General features: G+C 54.9%; 3 protein-coding genes across 6 annotated transcripts; 2 read left to right on the top strand and 1 right to left on the bottom strand.

Moving 5' to 3' along the window:
- Positions 1 to 983: 983 nt before the first annotated feature.
- On the bottom strand, positions 984 to 10,485 carry USHBP1 (USH1 protein network component harmonin binding protein 1). 2 transcript variants are annotated; one of them, XM_025457960.3, is made up of 13 exons: positions 10,349 to 10,485; positions 9,882 to 10,009; positions 9,636 to 9,784; positions 8,984 to 9,422; positions 5,818 to 5,943; positions 5,510 to 5,646; positions 5,200 to 5,340; positions 4,529 to 4,702; positions 3,596 to 3,845; positions 2,829 to 3,050; positions 1,809 to 1,915; positions 1,497 to 1,619; positions 984 to 1,251 (listed from the first exon to the last, which is right to left on the bottom strand). In XM_025457960.3, the coding sequence occupies exons 2-13, from the start codon at positions 9,933 to 9,935 to the stop codon at positions 1,062 to 1,064; spliced, it is 2,112 nt and encodes a 703-aa protein (XP_025313745.3). In that variant the 5' UTR covers positions 9,936 to 10,009; positions 10,349 to 10,485; the 3' UTR covers positions 984 to 1,061. The 2 variants fall into 2 exon arrangements, with proteins under 2 accessions (XP_025313745.3, XP_025313744.3); XM_025457959.3 differs by having other exon boundaries at positions 9,882 to 10,067; positions 10,349 to 10,468.
- Positions 10,486 to 12,625: 2,140 nt separating this feature from the next.
- On the top strand, positions 12,626 to 20,699 carry BABAM1 (BRISC and BRCA1 A complex member 1). Of its 2 annotated transcripts, none has more exons than XM_025457961.3 (9): positions 12,626 to 12,720; positions 14,476 to 14,832; positions 15,824 to 15,882; positions 16,533 to 16,653; positions 16,736 to 16,814; positions 17,593 to 17,617; positions 19,236 to 19,365; positions 19,563 to 19,649; positions 20,262 to 20,699. In XM_025457961.3, exons 2-9 carry the CDS (start codon positions 14,527 to 14,529, stop codon positions 20,463 to 20,465), a joined length of 1,011 nt encoding a protein of 336 aa, XP_025313746.1. In that variant the 5' UTR covers positions 12,626 to 12,720; positions 14,476 to 14,526; the 3' UTR covers positions 20,466 to 20,699. The 2 variants fall into 2 exon arrangements, with proteins under 2 accessions (XP_025313746.1, XP_035558484.1); XM_035702591.2 differs by lacking the exon at positions 12,626 to 12,720 and adding an exon at positions 14,032 to 14,087.
- A 1,392-nt stretch (positions 20,700 to 22,091) lies between these two features.
- On the top strand, positions 22,092 to 26,318 carry ANKLE1 (ankyrin repeat and LEM domain containing 1). Of its 2 annotated transcripts, XM_035703396.2 has the most exons (9): positions 22,092 to 22,168; positions 22,235 to 22,387; positions 22,678 to 22,783; positions 22,924 to 23,068; positions 23,303 to 24,115; positions 24,274 to 24,445; positions 24,744 to 24,903; positions 25,009 to 25,138; positions 25,388 to 26,318. In XM_035703396.2, exons 1-9 carry the CDS (start codon positions 22,107 to 22,109, stop codon positions 25,558 to 25,560), a joined length of 1,914 nt encoding a protein of 637 aa, XP_035559289.2. In that variant the 5' UTR covers positions 22,092 to 22,106; the 3' UTR covers positions 25,561 to 26,318. The 2 variants fall into 2 exon arrangements, with proteins under 2 accessions (XP_035559289.2, XP_048954361.1); XM_049098404.1 differs by having other exon boundaries at positions 22,125 to 22,387; positions 22,957 to 23,068.
- The last annotated feature ends 458 nt before the right edge of the window (positions 26,319 to 26,776 follow it).

The following is a 26,776-nucleotide window of genomic DNA, read 5'->3' as shown; positions in this document are numbered from 1 at the left end:
CCCGCGATCTCTAAGGAGTTGTGCGTCAGTAGGACCAGGTCGAGTCCTGGGGCCCGCCCTGCAGCAGGCAGCCATCGCGCACACCTGCACAGGTGTGGGCTGGAAACCACCCCGCACCACCACCACCAGGCTGGGGATGAAAACCTTTCTAATCCCCGTCTTGGATTTCAGCCATCACCCAAGAGGCAAGCGCCAACCGGGTCCCACCCGGTCCCCCTTTCCTGAAGGTGTGGCTTACACAAATGACATGCTAATCAGTTGCCTGCTATTAACCTAACACTAACTAACGGCTCGGCTCGGCTCGGACGCCCAGCCAGGAAAAGCTGGAATTTAGCCCGGTCAGGTCCAGACCCTCAGGCCCCAATGGGCCTCCCTGCCCGTGAGCGCGATCTATTAGTTGCTCATTGCCCCGGAGTCACCACTTGCAGGTTCTTACCTTTGCTTCCCCACCCACCCAGCGTCCTTGACCTTAGCTCCATATTCTTTGAATGCAAGTTACAAAGGCCTCTGATGCCTCCTCTCCTCCACCTCCAGCTGGGGAGCGATTGCAGATTGCTTTTCCAGCTAATTTTCCACACCCTGAACCATTAGGCCTTCAGTTTTCCTCCTGGTATATGGGTATTTTCCTGTTGGGAGCAGCTACCAGGCCAAATCCAGCAGCTCCCTGTGACGGGGATGGGCAAGGGAAGGTGTGTCCTATCCCTCTGGACCCCTTCCAGGGCCTCGGGAGGCAGATGAGTGTTGGAATTTCGGTTCTGGCCAAATAACCTCACTGACCCCAAATCCTTCAGCCAGCCCTAGATTTGGCATGAGCTCTGGCACGATCCCGCTGACATATCACAGTCACATGCCACATGGTGCCAGGCCGGAGACAGGAAGCCTGTCTCAAATGCCCAGCCACCCCTCCATCAGCTCCCAGACACCCAGATGCAACAGCCCCCATCCCACCCAACAGGTCCCAACATTCAAGGTCACACATGATATAACATCACTCCAGGACGATTTATGATGTGGTCCGCCATAAAACTGTCCGGCACATCCAGAAACAGCCAGGATGGGGCCTACAGAAAGGTCTCTCCCAGCCGGGGAGGCCGGTGGGGTGGTCTGGGCCTCCCCAGTGCCCTTGCGGTGGCTTCTAGCACCTCCAGCTCCTCTGCCTGTCGAGCCTCCATTAATGCCACCTGCTGCTCCAGCTTCCTCTGTTGCTCTTCCTGCTTCCGGTGGGCACCTCGGAAGGCCAGGACCAGGGCACTGGAGGAGGGTGGAGGGGGGATGGGGCTGAGCCGGGAAACAGCCCCCCATCCCACCTACGTCAGGAGCTATGTATTCCCAGCCCCAGACAGGAACTCTTTGAATCTTCCTGGGGTTCCATCCGGGAAAGGGGCAGTATGGGATGGATTGAACTTGCCACCCACCTTACAGTGGTAGGGGGGAGGCTGAGGCTCAGAGAAAGCCAGTACACTCACTTCTGAAGTCACCAGAAAAGGGGGACCCACCTGTGAGCCTTGCATAAGTCCCTGTTCAGCTCAGCACTCTGAGCACATCTGGCTCGCCCCTTCTGAGCCACGTGTTCTAGTTCCTCCCGCAGAGACCGCAGCTCCTCCCGAAGGCCCAGGGCCCTGGTGCAGGGGTGGGGAGAGAGGAGCTTGTGGCCGTAGCCAATCCTTCCCACCTCCCGCAACGCCATGTGAACACACCTGTACACAGAAGTGCAGCCAACCCTCCACTGCACACAGTGCCCCCATGGATTCTCACGTATACCCCCCGCCCCGCCCATCCATCCCCCAGCCCAGGGCCGAGACACACACCGGTTAAGTGACGCTGCCAGTTCCTGGGCTAGAGTCTCCGGGCCCTGCACTTTGCCCACCTGGTCTCCATCAACGCCCCTGCCACCCCTGCGGAGAGCAGGAGGGCCCTGTGGGAGGCAGAAGGGAGGGAAGTGACATTGGCCTAGGTGGAGTGTGGACTCAGCCCAGCTGGACATGGAAGTCACCCAGACGGTGGCGGCCACAGCCCCTCCCCTCACAGAGCCCCCAGTCTGGTGAGATACCCCAAGAAAGGTAAAATGATTCCCAAACCAGAGAAATAAATAACAGGGGATCTCATCTGGAGGCAGGCAATGGCTTGCAAGAGATCATGGGCTTAATCAGACAAAGAGGTAAGTGACCAGTGTTCTTGGGAGGGGCACAACATCTACAAAGGTGTGAAGGTGGGAGAGATGATTTAGAGGAGGGTTCCAGAAGCTGCTGAAGGCTTTAAGCAGAGGGCAGTCTTGATGAGATAGGAAAAGGCAAAAGGGAAGGCCTCAGGGAGAATGCTCGAGCCAAAATTTAGGAAGAGATGAAGCCTGGGCTTGGGCTATTGGGGAGGAGATGCTGGAGTGGGACTAAGGAGGAGGCACAGGTTTGAGTGGAAGACACTAAAACTCCTTGGGGCTTACTGGGCTTGATACACTCAGAGAAAAAAACCAAAGTACAGGTATGAACTTTGACAGGCAGTTTAACATTCAACTCATTTCTTTGTGGGTTTTTTTTTTTTTTTAAGATTTTGTTTATTTATTCATGAGAGACACACAGAGAGAGGCAGAGAAGTAGGCAGAGGGAGAAGCAGGTTCCCTGCAGTGAGCCCAATGCAGGACTCGATCCCAGGACCCCGGGATCACGCCCTGAGCCAAAGGCAGACACTCAACCACTGAGCCACCCAGGTGCCCCAAACTCATTTCTTCGTGCAGAAATGCCAACTGTGGCTCCAAGGGGGCTGTGACTGACCAGGGCCACAGACCTACTAGTATACTGCTAGCCCCACCAGGCCCAGGAAGGGCCACTCACCTGAGACAACTCCTCTTCGTCTCCACTGCTCCTGCCTCCACTGCTGTCCCCACTGCTACTGTTGGCCCCACCCGTCCGGAGCTGTGCCCGCTCCCACCGCAGCTGCTCTAGCAGGAGCACGTGGGCTGGGCCCTGGGCTCGGAGGGCAGCCTCTCGAAGCTCCAGACCCCGCTTCTCCCGCCGCACCAACTGGAGCCGCAGCATCAGGTCAGCCAGAGTCTCCTGAGAGACCAAGGAGTGGGCAGAGAATTTGGGCCTCTAGGATCTGGGGAAACTGAGGCCCCAGGAGGTACCTAGTGACGACTGGTCAGGCAAGAACCCAAACCTTCACCATGATCTTGTATGATGAGAATTATCGTCCTAAAAATGACAGCTGTAGAAATGGCAGTTCAGAGAGTACCAATATCTTAGACAAGATCAAGTAACATCTCAGTGGAAGGGTCTGGAGTTTCTCCAGCTCTAGAACCTCAGGTCTTTCATGCCAGGGTATAAACCTCAGATTATGTCCCCTGTCTCCATCTCCTTTCCACAGGCAGGAAATTTTGGAAAGCCAGATTCAGAATCTTATGAGAAATTGAATTCCGGAAGACAAATTCCTCTTCAACCCTCAAAATCCCAGTTCCAATTCTCCTCCCTCCAGGAAGTCTGCCCCCAGCCAAGTAGAACTCTCCTTTGTTACTCAGTCGCCCAAACACATCCCTCTCAACCTCAGCAAAGGGTTTTGTCCCACCAGAAAGACTAACACAGTGACCACTGCCCACATGTACCCGTGTGGCTGCCAAGTCTCGCTGGATCTGCATTTTCTCCAACCGGGGTAGGGCTGGGCCAGGCTGGGTCCCCAGAATGGCCTGCACCAAAGCTTCTGCATGGGGCACAGTGGGCATGGGTGCCAAAGTTGGGCCCGGTTTTGGGGGAATCTTCACCAGAGCACAGCGCTCCCGGAGACGCTGGATATAGCCCCAGAGCTGGGTAGCCACCTCCTGTGGTGTGGGCCGATCCACACTACTGCCCTCAGGGCTACAGGAAACAGAAGAGGGGTCTAATGTCAACACTGGTGGCCATAGTCGTGTTAACCTCATGCCAACTCTGGTAGGCTTTATCAACTTCCATCTTACTGACCATGATGGATTCTATGCCATCTGTGGTGAGTGCTATCATACCAACATGGTGGACTCCATAATATACACCCCATTGGGCACCATCATTCATCAAGACAACATAGTGAACACCAACACATCAACGCTTACTGTTGCTCACGCCGTCATGGTGGAAGCCATCACACCAACTCAGTAGGTGCTATCACTTATGGCAACACAGTGGGTGCCACCACACGATGGGCACCACTGCTCAGCTGGCCAACCCTGTTTGGCAACATCATGCTAACTCAATGTGTACCAACATCAGGCCAACCCCATTAAACACCATCACGCCAGTTCTAATCAGTGGGCACCATCATCCATCTTCATGCCAACCCTGGTGGATACTATACCAATTGCAGTGGCTCTCAGCCACCATGTCAACTTTGTTGAGCAGCAGCCAGACAATTCTAGTCAGGCCTCATGCCCACGAACCATGGAGCATCCTACTCCAACCCTGCTGGGCTCAGCCATGCCAAACCCCAATGTGGAGGCGTGGGAGCCCCATTCTCTAACAAGGACCCCACTCACTGGCCCTCCCAGTTCTCAAGCTTCCCAGAGTACCTTGGCTGTGTATCCCGTGGTGTCTCTCCATCCATGGCAGCCTCCTCTTGTGCCAACAACCTCTGAGCTTCCTTCTCAGCTGCCTCCAGGTCACCGGTAGGGGCTTTCTCTCTTGCTCCCGAGTCTGCCTCCAGGAGAGTGAGCAGGACTCCGTATGCCTCCTCACAGTGCTCACTGTGAGACACCGATTCTGAGTGCTCTGGGACACCCAGCTCCATCTCATGGTGTGGGTGACATACCCACTTGTTCTGCGATCCTTCAGTTCCTCCCCCACCTCCACCCGTGGGAGCTTGTAAACTTCAGCACCCTTGAGCTAAAACTGCCTTAAAAGAATTTCTCTGGAGATGCCTGGGTGGCTCAGTGGTTGAGTGTCTGCCTTCAGCTCAGGGCATGATCCCAGGGTCCTGGGATTGAGTCCTGCATCAGGCTTCCCTTGAGGAGCCTGTTTCTCCCTCTGCCTATGTCTCTGCCTCTCTCTGTGTCTCTCATGAATAAATAAATAATCTTTAAAAAAATAGTTTCTCAAAAAAAAATAATAATAATTTCTCTGGTTGGAAAGGGCTTTCCTGCAAGGGCCCTGACTCTCGCCGTGGATCATCCTCTGAGCTGGCACATCCTCGGAGTACTCATTCCCTTCCTAGCTGGCGATGTCACGGGTGGGATGCACTCACCTGTATTGCAAAGCCAGACGCAGTGCTGTGGCTTCAGCCTCCCGCTGGCCCAGCTGCATGCTGAGGCCTTCACACCGGCCCTTGTACCCCTGCAGCACGGCTGAGAGCAGACGGTTGAAACATTTGAGTTTCTCGATGCTCCTGCCTCAGAAGTTCGGGAAGAGGGAAAATGAGAGGCACCGTAGGGTAGGTGGGACCCAGCTGACTTCCACCCTCCTCCCCACTCCACTCCAGCTCCAGACTCTCAGGTTTAGAGCCCAGCAGGGGGAGGCACCAGTGCCCTTACGAGCTCAGCATTTATGGCTCTTACGCCTGGAGCTGTTCCATCTGGGCTTCCATGACGTGTATCCCTGGGGCGGGGGGTTGAGTGGGGAGAGGTCCAAGCATCTGAGTGCTGGAATCACTCCGGAGGCGTCGGAGCAGGGGATGAGCCAGAGAGAAGGGGTCCTGCCAGAAAAAGGTGACTTGATTTGCCCAGATTGTCACTGAAGAGCCTAGTGTCATGGGTTTAAACCTCTTCCAATCCCTGAAGCTACCGGACTGTAGGACCAGGATTTGAGTCTCATCACCCAGAATCCTAAATCTCAAGATCGTGGTTTTTAAGCTTCCTGTACTCACCTGAGTTCCCCAGGGCTCCTCATCTACCCCAGAACTGCTGGAGCCACTGCCTGAGCCACCTGCTTGGCCAGGGGAGGGAGGTGGGAAAGATTCCAGCCTCAGCAGCGAATCCTGCAGCTCCTGGACCTGGGGTGGGGGTGGGGAAGGAAGATGGAGTAGGTCAGGCCTGGGAGCTCCAACCACCCACCAACCCTCCTTCAGAACTGCTCCTGAGATAGTCACAAGGCCCCGGCTGGAAAGCAGGAACCCAGCTACTGCCCGCCCCCCTCCGAACTCCTCACTATCCAGCCTTGGGCAATTCACTTAGCCACTTAAGAATCTTCTATCTTTATTTATTTATTTTTAAAGATTTTATTTATTTATTCATGAGAGACACAGAGAGAGAGAGACAGAGACACAGTCAGAGGGAGAGGCAGGCTCCCTGCTGGGAGCCTGATGTGGGGCTCGATCCTGAGTCTCCAGGATCACGCCCTGGGTGGAAGACAGGTGCTAAACCGCTGAGCCACCCAGGGATCCCCATCTTCTATCTTTTTTTTTTTTAATTTTTATTTATTTATGATAGTCACAGAGAGAGAAAGAGAGAAACAGAGACACAGGCAGAGGGAGAAGCAGGCTCCATGCACCGGGAGCCCGACGTGGGATTCGATCCCGGGTCTCCAGGATCGCGCCCTGGGCCAAAGGCAGGCGCCAAACCGCTGCGCCACCCAGGGATCCCATCCCATCTTCTATCTTTAAACATATAAATGGCCAGTTGGTACAGGAAAAGGTGCTCAACATCACTAATCATCAGGGAAATGCAAGTCACAAACACAATGAGTATCATCTTATACCTATTAGAATAGCTACTGTCAAAAAGATGTTGGGGTGCCTGGGTGGCTCAGTTGGTTAAGCATCTAACTCTTGTTTTTAGCTCAGGTCATGACCTCATGGGTTATGGGATCAAACATTGTGCTCAGTGAGGAGTCTGCTTGAAGATTCTCTCCCTCTGCCCCTCCCCCCACTCATGGGCACATGTGCTTGGTCTCTCTCTCTCTCTAAAATAAATAAATCTTAAAAAAAAAAAAGGCACAAGTGTTGGGGAGGATGTGGAGAAGAGTAAACCCTCATGCATCGTTGGCGGGATTGTAAATTGGTGCAGCCATTTATGCAAAACCACATAGTGCGTCCTCAAAACTTGAGAATAGAACCATCACACGATTCAGCTATTCCACTTCTGGGTATTTACGCGAAGGAAATGAAAAAAAAAGTAGCTCGAAAAGATATCCGCACCCCTATGTTCACTGCGGCATTACTTGCAATAGCCAAGACACTTAGGAAGCAACCTAAGTGATCATCAGTGGATGAATTGGGAAAGAAGATCTGGTGTATAGACAATGGAATGTTATTTGGCCTTAAAAAAGGAGAAAAAAATAATAAAAAATAAATTAAAAAAAAAAGTAAGGAGGGACACCTAGCTGGCTTAGTCGGTGGAGCCTCTGACGTTTAATCTCAGGGTGATGAGTTCGAGTCTCACATTGTGTACAGACTACTTAAAAATAAAATCTCTTGTGATCCCTGGGTGGCGCAGCAGTTTAGCGCCTGCCTTTGGCCCAGGACGCAATCCTGGAGACCCGGAATCGAATCCCACGTCGGGCTCCCGGTGCATGGAGCCTGCTTCTTCCTCTGCCTGTGTCTCTGCCTCTCTCTCTCTCTGTGACTATCATAAATAGATAAAAAAAATTTTTAAAAATTAAAAAATAAAATAAAAAATAAAATCTCTTAAAAAAAGAGAGAGAAGGAAATCCTGCCATTTGTAATAACATGGATAAACCTTGAGGGCATTGTGCTAAGCAAAATAAGTCAGAGAAAAGCAAGCACACCATGACCTCACTTATATTTGGGATCTAAGATAAAACAAAACGAAAAATTGAACTCACAGTTATAGAGAACAGAGTGGTGGGTGCCAGAGGCAGTGGGGGTGAGGAGAGGAATGTGGGTGGGGGTGAGGAGAGGAATGTGGAGCGGGGATCATCTTTCCCAGCCAGGAAGTGGGCCCCACCCCTTAGGCTGGGCTCTGGTGGCCCCATATCTTGCCACCTTGGCCTGCCCAAGATGAGGGCCTGTTCCCCCATCTCCTTCAGCCACATGGCTTTAGATTCCATCCACATGTTAAAGAGGTCGGGATGTGTTTCTCTTGTCCTGACATCTCCCCTGAGCTCTGGATTCTGACCCCACAACTGTGTCTTTGATGGTCCTACATGGGTGGCTCAGGGGTTTCTTGAACTCATTAGGGTCCCAACAGCTCCTGGTCCTGCATTTCTGGCTCCCAGTCCCGCAGGCCCCCAAACCAGGACTTGTCCTCAACCCTTCTCTGGCTTTCACACCCAAACCTGCCAGCTCCACCTTCGACACCACCCAGAATCTGCCCACTTTGTGCCACCTCCACAGTTTCCACCATCTGGTGTCTGGACCAGTGCCTCGTGGATCCGCCGGCTGTTCCTCCCATGCCTACCAGAGGGCGCCTGTGACCGCGGCACCAGGTCCCGCCCCTTTCTGCCGCGGGGGGGCGAGGGTGGGGGGGCGAGGGGGAACCCCCCAGGAGCCCACCAGGCTCAGGGCCAAAGCCCAACTCCCAGAAGCCCACAGACCGTGTAAATCTGCCCCCATCACTAACCTGCCCTCCCCTCACCCCCACACTGGCTTGCTCACTGTTCCCTGACTCACACTCCCACCTCTGGAAGGGAGCTCCTTCTCCGCCTGGCATGCTCTTTCCCCAGATCCTTGCATGGCTCCTCCCTTACCTCCTGGCTCAAGTGTCACCTCCTCAAGGGGCATCTCTGACCACCTTATCTAAGAAGGCAAGGCACCTTTGTTCAGGGCTCTGCAGCAGTCAACGCTCCATAAAAGTTTTTCTCTTTCTTTTTTTAGATTTTATTTATTTATTCAGAGGAGACACAGAGAGAGAGGCAGGCTCCCTGTGGGGAACCTGATGTGGGACTCGATCTCAGGACCCTGGGATCATGACCTGAGTCAAAGGCTCAACTCAAGTCAACCACTGAGCCACCCAGGTGTCCCTCCGTAAGAGTTTTTCTAATGAACAAACAATGGAAGGTTGCCTATGCCAGGCCCGCCTCCCCCTTAGACAGAGAACCCTCAGAGGTAGAGCACAATACGTCGAGACCCTCACCTCTCTCTGCAGCATCTCCTTCTCCCCCTGGATGGCCTGCAGGGAGGCCTGCGTGCGAATCAGCTCCTCCTCTCGGCTGCCCAAGGCCAATCGTAGCCAGTCATTCCTCTCTGCCAGGCTGGCTGCCTCCCTCTGGCAACCACTTGCCCCCTCCTGCTCCAAGCAGGGCCTTGGTCCCACCTCACTTCTGTCCTCTGCCTCCCCGGGCCCAGGACAGCTGGGGGGCCGGCGGCGCCAGGCAGCCGCCGCCGCCTCCAGGGAGCTCAGAGCACGCTGGAGAACCTGAAACACGTCAGAGGCTTCAGGCCTGGGGGGGACAGTCTCCCCATCCTGTGGAGCTACATCTCTGGCCTGGTGGCCTTCCTCTGCAGGCTTGCGGGGTCCCTCGGGAGATGGGGCCAGTCCTCTGCTAGAGTCCCCCTCAGCCTCTTTGTTGGTCCTGTGGTGAAGTGAGAGACAGAAGGTTCTGGAAATGGGGTCATCTGGGGTGGCTGGCTCACAGAGGGTGCATTATCCGGGGCCTTGAAAGTTGGGCAAGGAGGGCAGTGGGAAGCTACGGCGTGTGTGTGAGCAAGGGAGGAACACAGGTAGATCTGTGGGGAGGAAAGACACACCAGGGCCGGAGTGGGAGCCCAGACGGAGGGGACCTTACCTGTTCCCAAGGCCCTGCCCACTGGCCTCTGCCTCTGGCCCCTGCAGCCTCGGCTCGCAGCTCTCCTGAGATGGCACAGGGCCCAGCTCAGAGCTCCCGCTGGCTGCCTCAGCCTCCTCTGAACTCTCCGCCACGGGATCCAGCTCCCCCTGAAAATGACCCACAGGGCCAAGCTCCGAGCCAGGCCGGGGGCGAGGGGGTGAGTGACCCCAAAGAGCTGGATGCGGCAGGGAAGGGGGCACTTACAGGTGGCGCGTGCCTCCCTCGCCGGCTTCGGGGTCGCGTGGCCCGGGCACTCATTGCTGTCCAGAATTCAGTCCTCTGATTCTTTTTCCGAAAGCCGCAGCCTGATCTCGGCTCTTGTCTTTGTTGGTCTGGGCGAATGACAGCCTTAATACCTTCTTCTATGAAATGAGCATCGATCTCCTCCCGCTGGGAGGGATCTTGAATTACCAGTGTTGAGCTGGCACATTTGAATACCCCTCCTGACAGGCAGCTCACTACCTCACAAGTTTGTTCCCACCTCCCCTTGTCTTTTGCCTCCTTTATCTTTCACTACCTCTGTGCTCCCCTCGGTCCCCAATCTGGACCTGGCTCGAGGACTTCAAGAATCACCTCTCCTCCCCAGGGTCCTCTTGAGTCGGAGGCCCCAATCTTGGGGTTGGGTCCCCTCAGCCTGCTCTAATGCTACTCCTCTGTACCTCTAGGAATACCTTGGTCAGCAGCCCAAATCCCTGGACACTCTTGGGGTAGCTCTGGCCACTGCTTGCTTAGGCCCCGGGCTGGCCAAGGCTGGCTTGGGAGAGGCCGGGAAACAGGAAGCCCCCTCCCCTGGTCATGTGACTTGTTATTGTGCTATTTCCTCCTCAAGGACATCAGCTTCCTCCAGTCCCGGTGGGACACACATGTCCAGCTCCTGACCTGTCGGTCCTTCCTTGCCCCAGCCTCCAATCTCATGTCTCTTCCGCGTCTGAGCCTCAGTTTCCTTATCTGTAAAATGGGGGGGGGGCTTTAATTATAGGATCTGTCTACAGTGTCATGGGAATTTTAACAAGCAACTTGCACATGACTGAGCACCATCCAAGAACTGAATTGTAACACACCTACTCTTGTTCGCTGCCTCTCCGGCCCTCCCATCTCTGCTTCCTCTGCCAGCTGCTGCTTCTCCTGGATTCCTCAGGGCACAGATCGCCCCTACATCCTGCCCATTTTTCCTGCATCCATCTCTAAAGGGCCTCGTCATCTCCCTCCATAACAGCCCAACCCTCTCCCCTCTACCGGGATGCCAGCCCCTCTCTCTCCGTGGACTCTACAGCCACCCACCCCTTGACTCCCTTCCCCTCCCAGGCCCCAGAGACAGAGACCTCATTGTTCACCTCTTCTGCTCACACACCCTCCATGACTCCCCATTGCCCTTGGGAAACATTTCAAGCTCTTCTACCCGGCATTCGAGGCCCTTAAAAATAATGCCTGCTGTCTGCACCCATGTATACTCCATGCTTTAGCCATGATGACCCCTCTGTGAACAGGTGAAGGTTCACAATTCTCACATCCCAGGGCCTTTGGTTATGCTGTAACCCTTTCCTTGTTTCTGCACTTGGCTTATTTTTTATTTATTATTTTTTAAAGATTTTATTTATTCATGAGAGACACAGAGAGAGGCAGAGACATAGGCAGAGGGAGAAGCAGGCTCCCTGCCGGGAGCCCGATGCAGGACTCAATCCCAGGATCCCTCGGGATCAGGACCTGAGCTGAAGGCAGCCGCTCAACCACTGAACCTCCCAGGTGCCCCTACACTTGGTTTAAACTGCGCAGAGCCTGGAGTAGCCTGAATCTTCCTCATTCCGCTGACAGACAGAGGAGGCTGAGTCTTCCTGCTTCTGCGTCCCCAAAACTGGTAAGGAAATAAGTTGCAATTCTCTGACTTGGGGGCACCCAGGCACATTGAAATCTACACTCTTAGCCTCTGCTCCAGCCATTTTTTTAAAAAAAGATTTTATTTATTTATTCATGAGAGACACAGAGGCAGAAACAAGGCAGAGGGAGAAGTAGGCTCCCCGCGGAGAGCCTGATGTGAAACTTGATCCCAGCATCCTGGGACCACCACCTGAGCTGAAGGCAGATGCTCAACCACTGAGCCACCCAGGCGCCCCTGCTCCAGCCATATTAACCTCTTAAAGGTTCCATCGCTCCAAGGCTCTTGCAAGTCTCAGGACCTTTGCCAAGGCGATTCCTTCTTTCTGGAATGCCTTTCATATTGTTTTTCTAGCAAGTTCTCCATTCTTGTAGACTTAGCTTGCATAGCTCCTCCTGGCTGTCGGTGACCAAGAACCTGGCTCCTGAGGGCTGGTTTAATTGATCCTTTTACACATAAAGAAACTGAGGCGGCTCAGAGTGGGTTTTATTTATTTTTTTTATTTTTTATTTTTTCAGAGTAGGTTTTAAATGGTTAGGGGGTAAGAGAAGAAGTGCGCGTGAAGAAGAAAAGGTGGTTTTAAATAGTTTGGGCTTGGTATTTTGGGGGGTTTGCAAATATATGCAAAATAAGGGGCAGAATTAAATAACTGGGCAGGGCCTGGGGCGTGGGCCACTCCCACCTCAGCGCACAAAAACCCGCCCCTCGCCGAGGGCCAGGTCGGCTCCACCAATCATCAATTAGCCCTACCTCTTCGTCTAAATCCCGCCCAAGTCACTCGCATTCAGTGTATCACATTGCAAGTGAGGCCTTCTCCATCCCTTTGAGCCTAGTCCATAGAAAAGTCCACTCCACTAGGCCTCGTCCCAGCCTATCAGGGCAGAAGCGCTGACCACCGAACCCTCATTTGGCCAGAAACATCAAAGCCCTGGCACGTCTTGCTTTAACCAATCACATTCCAAACCCCACCCCCTAGCGCTGTCCCAGCCTATCAGCTTCCAAGGCTCTCCAGCCTTTTCCCCCGCCCCGTTCAGTTGTCCGCCTGCCTTACGACTTGCTGAACTACATTTCCCAGGAGGCGTCGCGGCCGCGCCGCACCACTTCCGGGCTGCGAAAGATGGCGGCTTCCTAGTCAGTTCTCCGCTGAGTTGGAGGGAGGCTCAGCCTACGGTGAGAGGTGGTTGGGTGGTTGCGGTCCTGTCCCTAGAGGTCCAGCCCCTAGCCTTCCCGGAGTCTTCCGCTTTCAGCTCTGGTTTCTCCTGCAGGCTAACCTCCATCCCTCTTGAAACATGGTCTTCCTTAGAGATCGAGGGGATTGCAAGCCACTCAGACCATCCTCCGCAGCCCACACCCAATCCCCGAGAGGAACACTGTGGGCGTCCCATCTTTCCTCAATGGGACTTTTAACAGCTAGATTCGTGCCCTCCTGCGCAGACAACCCCTGGGCAACCCAGTGCCCGCTGCGGGGAATCCTAGAGCTAATTAGTCTTATTTTGTTTTTTAAGCAATCTGTGCACCCGAGGAGGGGCTCGAACTCACAACCCCAAAAGCAAGAGTGGTACGCTCTACCGACTGAGCCAGCCAGGCACCCCGGCCAATTACTCTGTTAACCTTCACACTAAAACTGTCAGTTACTTTACCCGCAAAGGGAGGTTGGTTTGGGAATAGTAGAGAACTACAATTTAGGACACACAAGCTGTAGCAAAGCATTAGGCAAGTCCTGAACAAAGGAGGGGAGTTGGGAGGGGCATAAACCTAAAGTCTATTGGAATACTTTGGGAATTTGAAGTTTAGTGGCTTTCCACTGGTTGAGCTGTGACTATCATTGGCTGCGCTGTTGCCAGGCAAGGAGAAACTCTTTCCTTTTCATGCTAGGTTAGTATAGTCTTCTTTCTTTCTTTTTCTTTTTCTTTTTTTTTAAGATTTTATTTATTTATTCATGAGAGACACAGAGAAAGAGAGCACGTGGCAGAGACACAGGCAGAGAGAGAAGCAGGCTCCATGCAGGGAGCCTGATGTGGGACTCGATCCTGGGTCTCCAGGATCAGGTCCTGGGCTGAAGGCAGCGCTAAACCGCTGAGCGACCCGGGCTGCCCTATAGTATTTTTCTGTTGGGAATGCAAGATCTATCTTCCCGTGGGGGTCTGCGGTTGTGGTAGGAGGTGAGAGCTTCCCCTTTTGGCCTCCCTCCTCCATTTTTAATTTTATTTTAAAATTTTATTTATTTATTCGTGAGAGACAGAGAGAGAGAGAGAGAGAGAGAGAGAGAGAGGCAGAGACACAAGCAGAGGGAGAAGCAGGCTCCATGCAGGGAGCCCAACGTGAGACTTGATCCCGGATTTCCGGGAACATGCCCTGGACTGAAGGCAGCACTAAACCGCTGAGCCACCCAGGCTGCCCTCCCTCCTCCATTTTATTTTATTTATTTTATTTTTTAATTTTTTTCCCTCCTCCATTTTAAATGAGGTGTCCTTTATTCAGTTTCCTACGGGCATAGCTGGATCCAGGTGCACAGAGGTCTAGCTGCTGTTTTCTGGGTGAGCATCACTTCAAGTAGGTATTCTTTCCTGTCTTGGAGGCAAAAGGCTCCTGGCAGCTGCCGACTTCCATCCTCCCAGCTCTGCAACTCTTAACGAGTCCCTCTTCCCTAACAGCGCTATTGGAAGCCCCACAGCTGCCCCTCACTGACCTGTATTGGGTCATGCCCCATGTCTGAGCCAGTCCTGGTGGCCAGTTTTGTTCATTGGCCAAGGAAAGGGGGAGGGTAGCTCTATAGAAAAAACGGGAGACTTTAAGTCAGAGGGGGTGCCAGGCACCCGTTCTGCAGATGAGGAAACTGAGGCCTGGAAAGGATTGATTTTTACAACCATTACGCAGTTCATGCACTGTCCTGCACAGTAACCAAATGTTTTTAAAACCCTTAAGGGGAGGATCCTGGCTTCTCCCAACCCTGCTCCATCCAGCCACTTAGGGGCCATGGAGGTGGCGGAGCCCAACAGCCCCACCGAGGAAGAGGAGGAGGAGGAGGAGGAGGAGGAAGAGGAAGAGGAGCAGTCAGCTGAGCCCAGGCCCCGCACACGTTCCAACCCTGAGGGGGCTGAGGACCGGGCACTGGGGGCCCAGGCCAGCGTGGGCAGCCGCAGCGAGGGTGAGGGTGAGGCGGCCAGTGCTGATGATGGGACCCCCAACCCTCCAGGAGCTGGCCCCAAGCCCTGGCAGGTGCCCCCAACAGCCCCCGAAGTCCAGGTGCGGACACCAAGGGTCAACTGTCCAGAGAAGGTGGTAAGTGAGGGGCTTGGCCTGTGACTGTGAAGGTGTTAGAGAACCTTAAAGTTTAAAACTCTTCGTTTTTTTGGGATTCACCCTGCAGTCACTTCCTATGCGTTTTCTGGGGTTACCACCACAAATTACCACAAACTGAGTGGCTTAGAACAACAGAAATTGATTCTCTCACTGTTCCGGAGGCCAGTAGTCTGAAATCAAGGTATGGGCAGGACCATTGTCCTTCTGAAGGCTATAGGGAGAGATCCTTCCTCACCCCTTCCAGCCCTTGGGGGCTCCATGCATTCTTTGGCTTGCAGCCGCATCACCCCAGTTTCTGCCTCCTCTTCACACGGCCTTCCCATCTGTGTCTCTGAATCTTCTTTCTCTTATAAGGACACTTGCCATTGAATCAGATCTCAAATCATTTATTTGAGATCAAGAGAAAGAGTGTGGGTAAGGGGAAGGGCAGAGATAGGGAGAAAGAATATTAGGCAGACTCCCCGCTGATAGGGGAGCCCGATGGAGGGCTGGATCTCATGACCCTGAGACCATGACCCGAGCTGAAATCAAGAGTCAGATGCTCCTGTCATCCCAGCCACCCAGATACCCCTGGATCAGGATCTTTATCTTATCTCAAGATCTGTATCTTAGTTCCATGAGCAAATACCCTGATTCGAAAAGAAGGCACATTCTGAGGTTCTGGGTGAGCATATCTGGGTGGGGGCTGGGGCATAGTTCAACTCACTCCACCTTTTTCTTGTTCTGTGTCAGACATCCTCTGGTTCCTTTATTCTCTCATAAACCTGGACTCCATGTCTAGTGTTCTTTTCCCTGAACCGCTGTCTTCGAAAGTAGGTTGCTTGGCTGGGAAGTGGGGGTCATCCCACCACCTTTTCAGGCAGAAGTGCTGGGAGAAGGGCTGCCAGAGCGCAGCAGGGGCTGGTGTTGATGTCCAGTCGCTAGGTTCTTCCACTCACAGTGCCCTTGCCTCCCTCCAACCTTCTTGCAGATCATCTGCCTGGACCTGTCAGAGGAAATGTCCCTTTCAAAGCTGGAGTCATTCAATGGGTAAGAGATACATCTGGGGGCTTGAATAATGCAGCCACGGCTTGGGGTGGGTGGGAGGAAGGCAGCTCAAACAACTCAGGGCTGTCCCTCTTTCTGAGACTCATAGCAGCTTGGCCTGGCCTGGGGCCTGGTGCTGTCAGAGAGTAGTGATGGCAACCGAGCATAATACAGCTGTAACCCCCCAGGGCTCTGTTCCAAGCCTTTGAGAGCTGCCATGTGGCACCCGTGGCACAGCAATGACTCAGAAACTCCTAAGAAGTGAAGTGACTTCCCCAAGGTCTCAGAGTGGGGACTCAGACCCAGGCCTAGCTGACCCTGAAGCCCCTGCCCTGAGCTGCTGGGATTCTGGGGTTGGTGACCAGGCTTGGATAGGGTCCAAGGGGATGCCGAGGACAAGCCCGTCTTCCCCTTGCTGCCACCCCTAGCCATCTGTGGCTCTGTGAAGGCCTGGGGGAGACCCAGGCTGGCCAGAGAAACCCACTTGGAGAGGCCAGAGGCTGGAGAGAGGTGGCTGGACTCTGCCACCTGCCCGCTGCATGGCCTGGGCCTCCAGTGCCTAGTGGAGGGCTCCCCAGAATTGGCAGCTGAGGAGACGGCCTCCAGACTGGGAGGCCTTGCCTTAACCACCCCCTTCTTCTGTGCCTCCCCAGCTCCAAAACCAATGCCCTCAATGTCTCCCAGAAGATGATTGAGATGTTTGTGCGGACAAAACACAAGATCGACAAGAGCCATGAGTTTGCGCTGGTGGTGGTGAATGATGACATCGCCTGGGTGAGGTTGGGGCAGGGCTTGGGTGCCTCGGGGCTCCCTAGGGGCAGGAAGGCACCTTGCTGAGATTTGTGCTTCCCTGCAGCTGTCCGGCCTGACCTCTGATCCCCGGGAGCTCTGCAGCTGCCTCTATGACCTAGAGACGGCTTCCTGCTCCACCTTCAGTATCCTTTCAGGCAGGGGTGCCCTTAGAGGGGACTGGGCTGTTCTTCTGGTCTTGGAACCCCAGAAGCCTGAGCCATGGGGGGCTGGCTGAGACTGGCTCAGGTCCAGATCGCAGTTCTGCTGTGACAAGCTTAGGCAAGTCACCTCTTTGAACCTGTTTCTTCATCTGTAAAAGGAGAGGCATGAAACCTCTTTCCTCAGGGGGTTGCTGTTAAGATAAAGTCAATATAAAAGCCAAACCAACTGATTGGACCCTAGATGGCAAAACCACACACATGGGGAGCTTTCTATACAGGGCCAAGTATACAATTTGTGTTCAATAAATGGTGATACGTGACTAGAAAGTCACAGTCACTTCTACAGCCCCTGTAACCTGGGCACAGCACATTTTATGCTAGTTTGAGCACAAAAGGCTCATGTAAAGCCCAAAACTTAGAAAGTGATCCTTGTGCATTAGGAAACAAGGCTGAGTGTCAGAAGGCAGGAGACGGGGACACCGTGGCTCTTCCATTGTGAGGATAGCTGCCCTGGTTGTGAGTCAGGAAGAGTTTTCAGGGCATCCGGTGCCGGCATCCTGTTTTCTGATTTGTGCTGAGGGAGCACAGGCTCAGACAGGGCAAGCAACTGGGCCAGCATCACCCAGCACATCTCCTGCACAGTGGTACCCGGCACTAGGCATGAGGGCGCCCAGGCCCTCCTGACATCAGGATGAGGGAAACCACCCTCTGCTTCCCACCCATGCTCTGCCACCAGCCTTCTCCTTAGCATCCCTGCCAGATCTGGAAGGTCTCTTCAGCCTCATGTAAGTACTGCCTTCCCCGCACTTCGCCTTCCATGTTAGTCCCATGGTGGCCCTGAGGTCCCCCATTCCATGTTTTTCTTTTTTTTTTTTTTAAGATTTTATTTATTTATTCATGAGAGACACAGAGAGACAGATGCACAGGCACAGGCAGAGGAAGAAGCAGGCTCCATGCAGAGAGCCCAACGTGGAACTCAATCCTGGGTTTCCAGGATCACACCCTGGGCTGAAGGTGGCACTAAACCGCTGGGCCACCAGGGTTGCCCCACTCTATGCTTTTAACCCACAGGGCAGCACATGTTTTCTTCTTCTTTTTTTTTTTAATTTTTATTTATTATTTATGATAGTCACACAGAGAGAGAGAGAGAGGCAGAGACACAGGCAGAGGGAGAAGCAGGCTCCATGCACCGGGAGCCCGACGTGGGATTCGATCCTGGGTCTCCAGGATCGCGCCCTGGGCCAAAGGCAGGCGCCAAACTGCTGCGCCACCCAGGGATCCCAGCACCTGTTTTCTGTGAAGGGCCGGACAGTAAATATTTTCAGCTCTGCAGGCCACCTGGTCTGGGTCACGATGACTGGATTCTGCCCAAGTGGTCTGAAAGCAGTCCCAAAGCCTACCCACGTGCGTGGTCGTGTCTCAATAAAACGTAATGAATGTCATGAACACTGAAATTCTAATTTCATGTCATTTCCACAAGTCACAAAACTGTTCTTTTGATTTTTTCTCCCCAGCCATTTTAAAAATATAAAAACCATCCTGAGCTTACAGACCCTTAATAGTCCAAAAACCCCTGTTTTGACCTGCCTCCTCATGGTGGATGTGGATCTTGTGTTGCCTTTTCCATCGTGGTTAACCTGGAACAAGTGTCCTGGCAAAGTTTGCAAGTGAATGCATCCTGTAAATTCCCAATGGAAGACATGCTGGATCAAAGGGGTGCATATTTTTGATCTGCCTGAGTTTACCAGAGCACTTTCCAAGGAAACTAACTGTGTACTCCCCACCGACACTGGGGCCCTTCCCACTGCTGAAGGTTCCTCCTGTCTGAGCGTGGCAAGCGGGCCCTGGTACTGTCACCGTGCTTTCTTTGAGTCTTTGACTTGTAAGCCACTCAGTATTCCGGCATTGATTTGTCCATTTGTCCCGTTTGCTATTTTTCTAGCGAGGTGTCAGCTTTTTTCTTACTGATGATCAGATTTACTTTTCATATATTAAAGACTCTAGTGCTCTGTCTGCCTAATACCCTCTGCCGGTGTGAGATCCAGCCGTGGCCACTTAGGGACCTGGGTGCTAACTTAGCAGATAGGATTGGGTAGACTGTTCCGGCCTGGTGGGACAGGTCCAGCTCAGGTCAATGATTGGGGGATGTTCAGGATGAAGGGGGTGGTCAGAGTGGACTCCAGCTTTGGAGTCAGCAAAGTCTCCCTGACAGAGCAGGAGAGGTCAGGCGGAAGGGTGAGGCTGCGGAGGGACTCAGGGCAGAGGGATCAGCATGCGGGGAGGCTCAGAGGCAGCAGTGAACTTGGGGCTTTGGATGCCCAAGGAGGGTCCGAGCTCTCCGAGGGTGATGAGAGGCAGATCTCAGGAGTGTGCTCTGACCTGTCCCCCACCTTTGCTACGCAGCCAGCAGAAGACTGAGCTGCCAGTCACTGAGAATGTGCAGACAATTCCACCCCCATACGTGGTCCGCACCATCCTTGTCTATAGCCGTCCGCCCTGCCAGCCCCAGTTCTCCCTGACGGAGCCCATGAAGGTGAGTGAGGCCCAAGAAAGGGAGGGATATCTGCAGCCAGCAGCATCATGGTTAGACACCAGGAGGAACTTCCCAATTACAAGAACTGGGGTGCCTATGGATGGGTTCCCATAGTCCCAAATCAGATGCCAGGGAATCACGGGCATGGGGGTATGGGGTGATTTGATCCCCAAAGGCTGGTGTTCTTCCCCCCACAGAAAATGTTCCAGTGCCCCTACTTCTTCTTCGATGTTGTTTACATCCACAATGGCGCTGACGAGAAGGAAGAGGAAATGAGCTGGAAGGTCAGAGGCTGCTGTGGGTGTGGGTGGCAGGGAGTATAGGTGGGGTGTCTCTGAATGCATCTCCGTGCTGCATGCAATGCCCGGTGCCCTGGCCTTGCTGGATCATGGTCCGTAGGTCACTCAACAACCATTTCCACCTGTCTGCTGTGAGCTGGTAGGGGCTTCTCTCCATCTGCCTTTGCCCTTGCAGCATGCTTCCCTCCCTGCCTCCCCAGGCCCTATTGGTCCTTCACATCCTAGCCCTGACCTTGATTAGGCCACTTACCTCTGAGCCTCAGTCTACTGTGAAGAGGGGGAGTTGAAATGGGCTCCTACTCATACTTCAGCACCCAAACCAAAAGGCTCTGCTCCTTGGGGATCACTAGCATGGGAGCTGGGGGAAGTCAGCCTCTAACTGTCTCTCCAAACTAGGGTCTCCAGAACTGAGACCTGTTGGGTCTAACACCAGGTGGGTGGCAAGGAATATGTGCTGAGTGTGGGAATGTTTTCTTTCTGGGAAACTCCTCTCCAGGCTTCAGAACCCATCCCTGATGCCCCCTCCTCTGGGAACCCTTACAGGGGCAGAGAGGGATCTATCAGGGGAATCCTGATAGCCCCTCCCTGGCCCCACAGGACATGTTTGCCTTCATGGGCAGCCTGGATACCAAGGGTACCAGCTACAAGTATGAGGTGGCGCTAGCCGGGCCAGCCCTTGAGCTGCACAACTGTATGGCCAAGCTGCTGGCTCACCCACTGCAGCGGCCCTGCCAGAGTCATGCCTCCTACAGCCTGCTGGAAGAGGATGATGAAGCCACTGAGGTTGAAGCCACCGTCTGAACCATCCCTGTGCGTCTCCGCCTTCCCATGCGGTGAAGCCCTGGGCTTGTAGAATGGGTCTCAAAGTAGGCTGTGTGGCACCTTGGTAGGGAGGGTTCCAGGAGGCTCCTGGGGACTCTGGGCACTCATTCCCCATGTTTTCCAGCCCTCCTCCCACTAGCAGTTTGTCCACTGTAAGTTTTATTCTCCCCTGTGTGACTTTTGTCATCAAAATAAAAATCTGAGAATCCCTAACCCAGGTCCACAACAGTTACATTGTGTTAATTTGGATCTTTTTGGTTACAAGTGATAAACTTACCCACTGAACAGAAAAGAGAATCCTTTGGTTTTTGTGAAACCAAAAAAAGTGATAAAAAGTGAAGTGGGGTTTCCCTGAGTGGTGGCTCAGCGGTTTAGCGCCTGCCTTCCGCCCAGGTGTGATCCTGGAGTCCCGGGATCAAGTCCCACATTGGGCTCCCTGCATGGAGCCTGCTTCTCAACTCTGCCTGTGTCCCTGCCTCTCTGTGTGTGTGTGTCTCTCATGAATAAATACATAAAATAAAAAATTATAAATAAACTTAAAAAAAAAAAGTGAAGTTTTAGGGTTGGCTATATTCAGTTGTTCAGACAATAATGCCGTTGGGGTGGGCTGAAATATCTTGCATGATTGGTGTTCAATGTGCCCTGCTTTTCTCCTAGACCACGGAAAGGTCTGTGACCCCTCCCCAGACTACAGCCCAGGTGAAGAGAGGGCTCCCAACATCTCCTCCCAACTGGCCTTGCCTGGGTGGGGTAACCTTATTGGCCCAATCCCGGGCTAGAGCTGTGGGATGCTCTAATTGGCCAGGACTCGATCAAGCCTCTCTTCTGGAAAGGGACTATTGGTCTTTCAGGAAATCGTATGGGTTTGCCCCAGAGGAGAGGAGACCAGAGACAGATACAACAGGTCTACCACTCTACTATCTTCCTGGATAATGAGCGATTGTGAAAACAAGTTTAGCGGCTAGGTTCTCGTACAACAGGAACAGCTTTTGTGGAGCAACAGCTTTTCCTCCCTATGAACATTTGTTGGGCACCTACGTGCCAGGCCCCTGTGGTGAAACTCGTTCAATTTCACATCAGCCTGGGTCTATCCTCCCATCGTGCAGATGGGAAAATGAAGGCCCCCAGCGGCCCAGCGCTCCAAAGTAATGAGCCCCCGTTTCCCCGGGAGTGATAGATAATCAGCAACACAGGGATGGAGACGAGAGCCTGTTCACTGGAGCCTTACATAGCCAGGGAGGCGGCCTGGGCGGGACGTTCCGGGAGACCTGCTGCCCGATGCGCACCTCCGGACCCAGGACGCGGCTCCACCCCGCCCATCAGGGGAGTTCGCGTTTCCCGCTTTGACACGAGATAACGGCACGCCCGGCGGCCTCCACCCGCCCCGTGTTTATCGGCGGCCGCAGGCCCGGCTTGAGCGCCACTCGGCGTCACGGGCCCCGGAGGCCCCGGAGCTCCCGGCCCCGCAGCGGACGCCCCTGCGGCGGAGGTCGGCTCGGCGGACCCCGCGCGGCCCCGGCCCGCGCAGACCCGAGGCAGGGGAGGGGCGGCGCGTGCGCACCAGGGCGCGGCGGGAAGTTGGAAGCGGGCGGGCGAGGCCGCGGGGCTGCGGGGCCCGGCATGGACGCGGGGGCCGGCCTGGCGCAGCGGCTTCGGGCAGCGCTGCGGGAGGACGAGCCGCGGTGAGGGCGCCCACCGGGCGGGGGCGGGCCGAGGCCCGGGGCCCCCTCTGACGTCCCCGTCCGCAGGGCCGTGGAGGAGCTGCTGAGCCGCGGCGCCGACCCCAACCGGCTGCTCGCGGATGGCGCGGCGGCCATGCACCTCGCCGCCGGAGCCCGGCACCCGCGCGGCCTGCGCTGCCTCGAAGCCCTGCTGCGCCGCGGCGGGGACGCCAACGCTCGGTGAGGCTGGGCCCGGGCCCGGGGCGGTGAGCCGCGCGGGGGAGGGGGCGCCCGAGCCCGAGGGCGAGGCCTGGGAGGCTGGGACAGGGCGTCCCACAGCCCGGGGGCGGAGACGCGGGGCCCAAGGCTGGGGCTTGGGGATCTCGGGGGCGGTTCCCGGCCTGCCAGGGGGCGCAGAGCCTAGGATCCAAGGTTGGGGTACCCGGCTGGGGGATGGCGATGGGTTCCGGGGCGCGGAGGCCGAGCGCACATTCCCTCCAACGCTGGCCGCTCCTGCCCTCCTGCCCCAGATCGGTCGAGGCGCTGACGCCGCTGCACGTGGCTGCCGCCTGGGGCTGCCGCCGTGGCCTGGAGCTACTGCTGGGCCATGGAGCCGACCCCGCGCTGCGCGACCAGGTGGGAGCCCACCGCGGGCAGGGGCCCGGCAGACCCGGAGGGAGGAAGGGGGGAGAGCGAGCGAGCGAGGGAGGGAGGGCGGCAAGGAGGAAAGGAGGGAGGAGGGCCTCGGGGGCCCCCTGCTGACCGCGCCGCCGCAGGACGGACTGCGGCCGCTGGACCTGGCCGAGCAGCAGGGACACCGGGATTGCGCGCGCGTCCTTCGCGAGTTCCAGAGGCAGAGGCGGACCAGGACCTCGACCCCGACCGGGGTAGAGAGGGAGGAGCCTGAGCCCGAGCCCGACGGTGAGGGGGACCTGCGCGTCCTCGGGGACTCAACCTCTCATCCACTGTTGCGCGTCCCTCTGATGTCCACTCTGGTTCTGTCTCACATACGATGTCTCCTGCAAGCTGTCTGTCTCTGACTTTCCCTCCTCCCTGCGACTCCAGCTGCCTCCTCCTGTCTGATCCAACCGCCATCTCTGGCTCTGGCTCTCTTCACCCCTCCTGTCTGACCCTCACTCTCATCCCTTACTTCAGGCCCAGACCCCTGGGGAAAGGGACTGGACACCAGCCGCTCTGCACCTCCCTGTGTGACACCAGGCTCCACAGCAGTGGGCAGAAGTGATGGCAGGGACATGTGCCTGGAGGCCAGCCCCAGACTGTCCAGCCTGAGATTGTCCAGCCTGAGATTGCTGGACAGCCTCCTTGTCCAGCCTGAGATTGCTGACAGTGATAGCGGCTTGGAGTCCCCCCCAGGCCAATGGGACTGCAGCTCAGATACGTCCTTTGTCACCGCGATTGAAGCCTCTAGAACTGAAGACCCAGCCCTGGACACCGCCTCGGGGGCTGGGTCATTACCCAGGGCCGAGCAGGGACTCCTGCCTGATATTCAATCTTCCCAGAGGATGCCAAGGTCTCCAGGTACCCCACAGCCAGTGCATCGAGCTGCCATGGCAGACAGGGAGGCAGAACTAAATACCCGTCTGCGGTCTTTGACTCTGACCTCTTCAGATGCCTCCCCAACCCCCGTATCTGTCCCTGTTGGAAGCCCTGCCCAAAGCCCTCCTCTGGAACCACTGCCTGGACTCCCTGACTCCCCCTCCCTAAAAGATGAAGAGGTGTCCCTTGACAGTGATGTGGCTGCTCTCTGGCTGACGGAGGATGAAGTAAGCTCCACAGGTGACAGGGACTCTGTCCCCTCTTGCTGGTGCCCTCTGGTCCCTGCCATGTCTGACCTGGAGCTGTTGCGAGGGCTCCAAGCACTTGGTGAGAGCTTGGGCCCCATCACACCCTTCACTCGGCCATACCACCTCCAACGGCTGGAAGAAGCCCACCAAGAAGCTGCTCCTGGTTAGTCTGTTCAGGGCATCCCACGTCTAAGGAGCCTCCAGGAATTCCTGGGACTTCTGTCTCTTAGTCCTACCTGCTCTATTTGTCTCTGGGGACAGCCCCTTCTGTCTGCCTTGACTCAGTCCTCACTGCACCCCCCGCCCCAACCCTGGGCTCAGACTTTTCAGGGCACAGCCCAGAGCTGGCCGAAGCCCTGCGGACAGGCTGTATCCCAGATGCCCAGGCAGATGAGGATATGCTTACCCAGCAGTTTGAGCGTCCAGATCCCAAGAGAAGGTGGCGGGAGGGGCTCATAAAGTCCAGTTTCACGTATCTACTGATGGACCCGAGGTACTTGGGGCTGGGATGACCTGGAGGTGGGAGCTGGAAAATTCTGGGATTGGTTCTTATTTGCTTTGTATCTTTAAAAGGGGGACTGGCCCTATCTGGTCATCAGCTTCTTTATCTATATCTATAAAAGGTTGTTTAGACCTAGTTCAAGCTGAGTCCTTGGGAAGCACCCACCACTCTCTCCACCTTACCAAATGGGGATCACTGGACATAGATTCAAGTTGCTCTGGGAACTTAGAAACTGTCTCCCAGGCAACTCTCATCACTTCTTCCTCTCTGAGCAATTCCCTTCATCCAGGGAGACTCAGGACCTGCCAGCTCGAGCCTTCTCACTGACCCAGGCTGAATGCCTTCGGGCCTTTGTTCGTGCCATCTTCTACGTGGGGAAAGGGACACGGGCCCGGCCAGATTTCCACCTCAGGGAGGCCCTCAGGCTCCATCGGCGGCCAGGAAAGCAGGTGTGAGGTTAAGGATCAGGGTCATGACAGGGGCACCTGGGCCATGGGGAGGTGAAAGAAGAAGGGATCAGAGGGCAGGCCCCTAACCCCACCCTGGCCACCTAGGCCTGCCCCAAAGTGCGTCAGATCTTGGAGATTTGGGCCAGTGGTCGTGGTGTTGTCTCCCTGCATTGCTTCCAACACGTGATTGCTGTGGAGGCTTATACTCGAGAGGCGTGTCTTGTGGAGGCTCTAGGTAAATGCCTGGCTCGTGGGGTGGGGTGGGGTCACATGTGGGGCACTTCATCTACTGATTACCTCACCCCTTTCCTCTCAGAGCTGTTTATTTATTCGTCCAATGAACAATCATTGAGCACCAACTATGTACCTGCACACGTACATATTCTGCTCTATTGGTTTGTCCCTGCTTAAGAGCAATATGCAGTGGGTTTACAGTCACATCTGCCAGGGGTTTCCAAGGATGTCTGACTCTTAATCTCTCCAGGGATCCAGATGCTGACCAACCAGAAACAAGGACATTACTATGGAGTAGTGGCGAACTGGCCAGCCACCCGGCGCCGCCGCTTGGGGGTGCATCTGTTGCACCGTGCCCTCCTTGTCTTCTTGGCTGAGGGTGAACGAGAGCTGCGGCCCCAGGACATCCAGGCACGTGGCTGAGTACTGGGGAGTTGGCCATCCAGCCTAGGTAGAGATCAGGGTGTTTGAATGTTTCAGCCACCCCATGCTGACAGCAGCCACCCATCTCCAGAAGGCTGCCAGGGGCAGTGGGCTGTGGGGGTGACGGGGAGGCGGGTAGCAGGGTGGATCTTCCCCTGAAGCTGTGGGAGGACTTTGTTACAGATAGAACTGTTGGAGCTTCCTGTCATGAGTGAACAAGTAGGGAACCAGAGGATCTTTGGAACATTCCAGTGCTTCAGAACATGCTAGTGCTTTGGCAGCTTGGTCCTGTCTGTGGAGTCTACTTTTATCTCCCAGACACAGGGGACTCACATGTGGGATGGGCTGGGGGAATCAGCCAAACTCAAGAGCCAGATTTCTCTGCTTCCCAGCTCTGGGACCTCAGACCAATAACTTGTCTCTCTGAGGCTCAGTTTCCTTTTTCGTACAATGGAGACAGCGACAAGTCCTACCTCAGCGGGTCATTGTGGAGATGGGGATAAATGAAGCTGTGAAATACATTGTGTGGCTCAGAGCCCTGCAGGTGGAAAGTCTCTGGGGAAAGGGAGGTGCCGTGATGCTGTTGAGAGGCCAACTGTGTGTGGTGACGTGTGGGCAGAACCGGGGAGGTCGGCTGGGGTGTGGGCGAGCCCTCCTCAGGATAGCAATGCAACTCGGGTCTCTGTTGCTTCTCTGAAACTGTTTCTTCCGCTATAAAATGCAATAAATAACAGTGACTTCCTGGTGATGCTATGCAATTTCAGACTTCACATATGTTAAGAACTTTAGTAAATGCCAAGCTGCCATCCTGGTGAAGTGTTGATGGGATCATTTTATTTTCTGGAAGTTGCTTCTTCAAAGCCTTTAGTGTATTTAGAGTTGGGAGGGTATGTCGCCTCATTGGGTTGACCACCTGCCCATCATCGTAGCTCAGCGAACCAGGTCCTGTGGGGGGTGGGATGTGACCTGGGCAAAGGTTCCCCCTGCCTCAGTTCCTCCAGGTTGAGCCCCTGGCTACTCTTGTGGACTAGCAGGTATGGTAATTAGGGGGCAGGCCTCTGGAGTGCATCTGGGCTTTTATTTATTTTTTAAAAAAATATATTTATTTATTTAGAGACAGCTCAGGTGTGGGGGTTGGGAGTGGCAGAGGGAGAGAGGATCTCAAGAGGACTGCTGAGCGGAGCCAGCACAGGGCTTGAACCCATGGCCCTGAGAT

This window comes from Canis lupus, chromosome 20, assembly GCF_003254725.2.
Source record: "Canis lupus dingo isolate Sandy chromosome 20, ASM325472v2, whole genome shotgun sequence".
In the NCBI taxonomy this organism is placed as follows: Eukaryota; Metazoa; Chordata; class Mammalia; order Carnivora; family Canidae; genus Canis; species Canis lupus.
The sequence above is the reverse complement of the archived record's forward strand: the minus strand, read 5'-3'. Positions and strand labels throughout refer to the sequence as shown.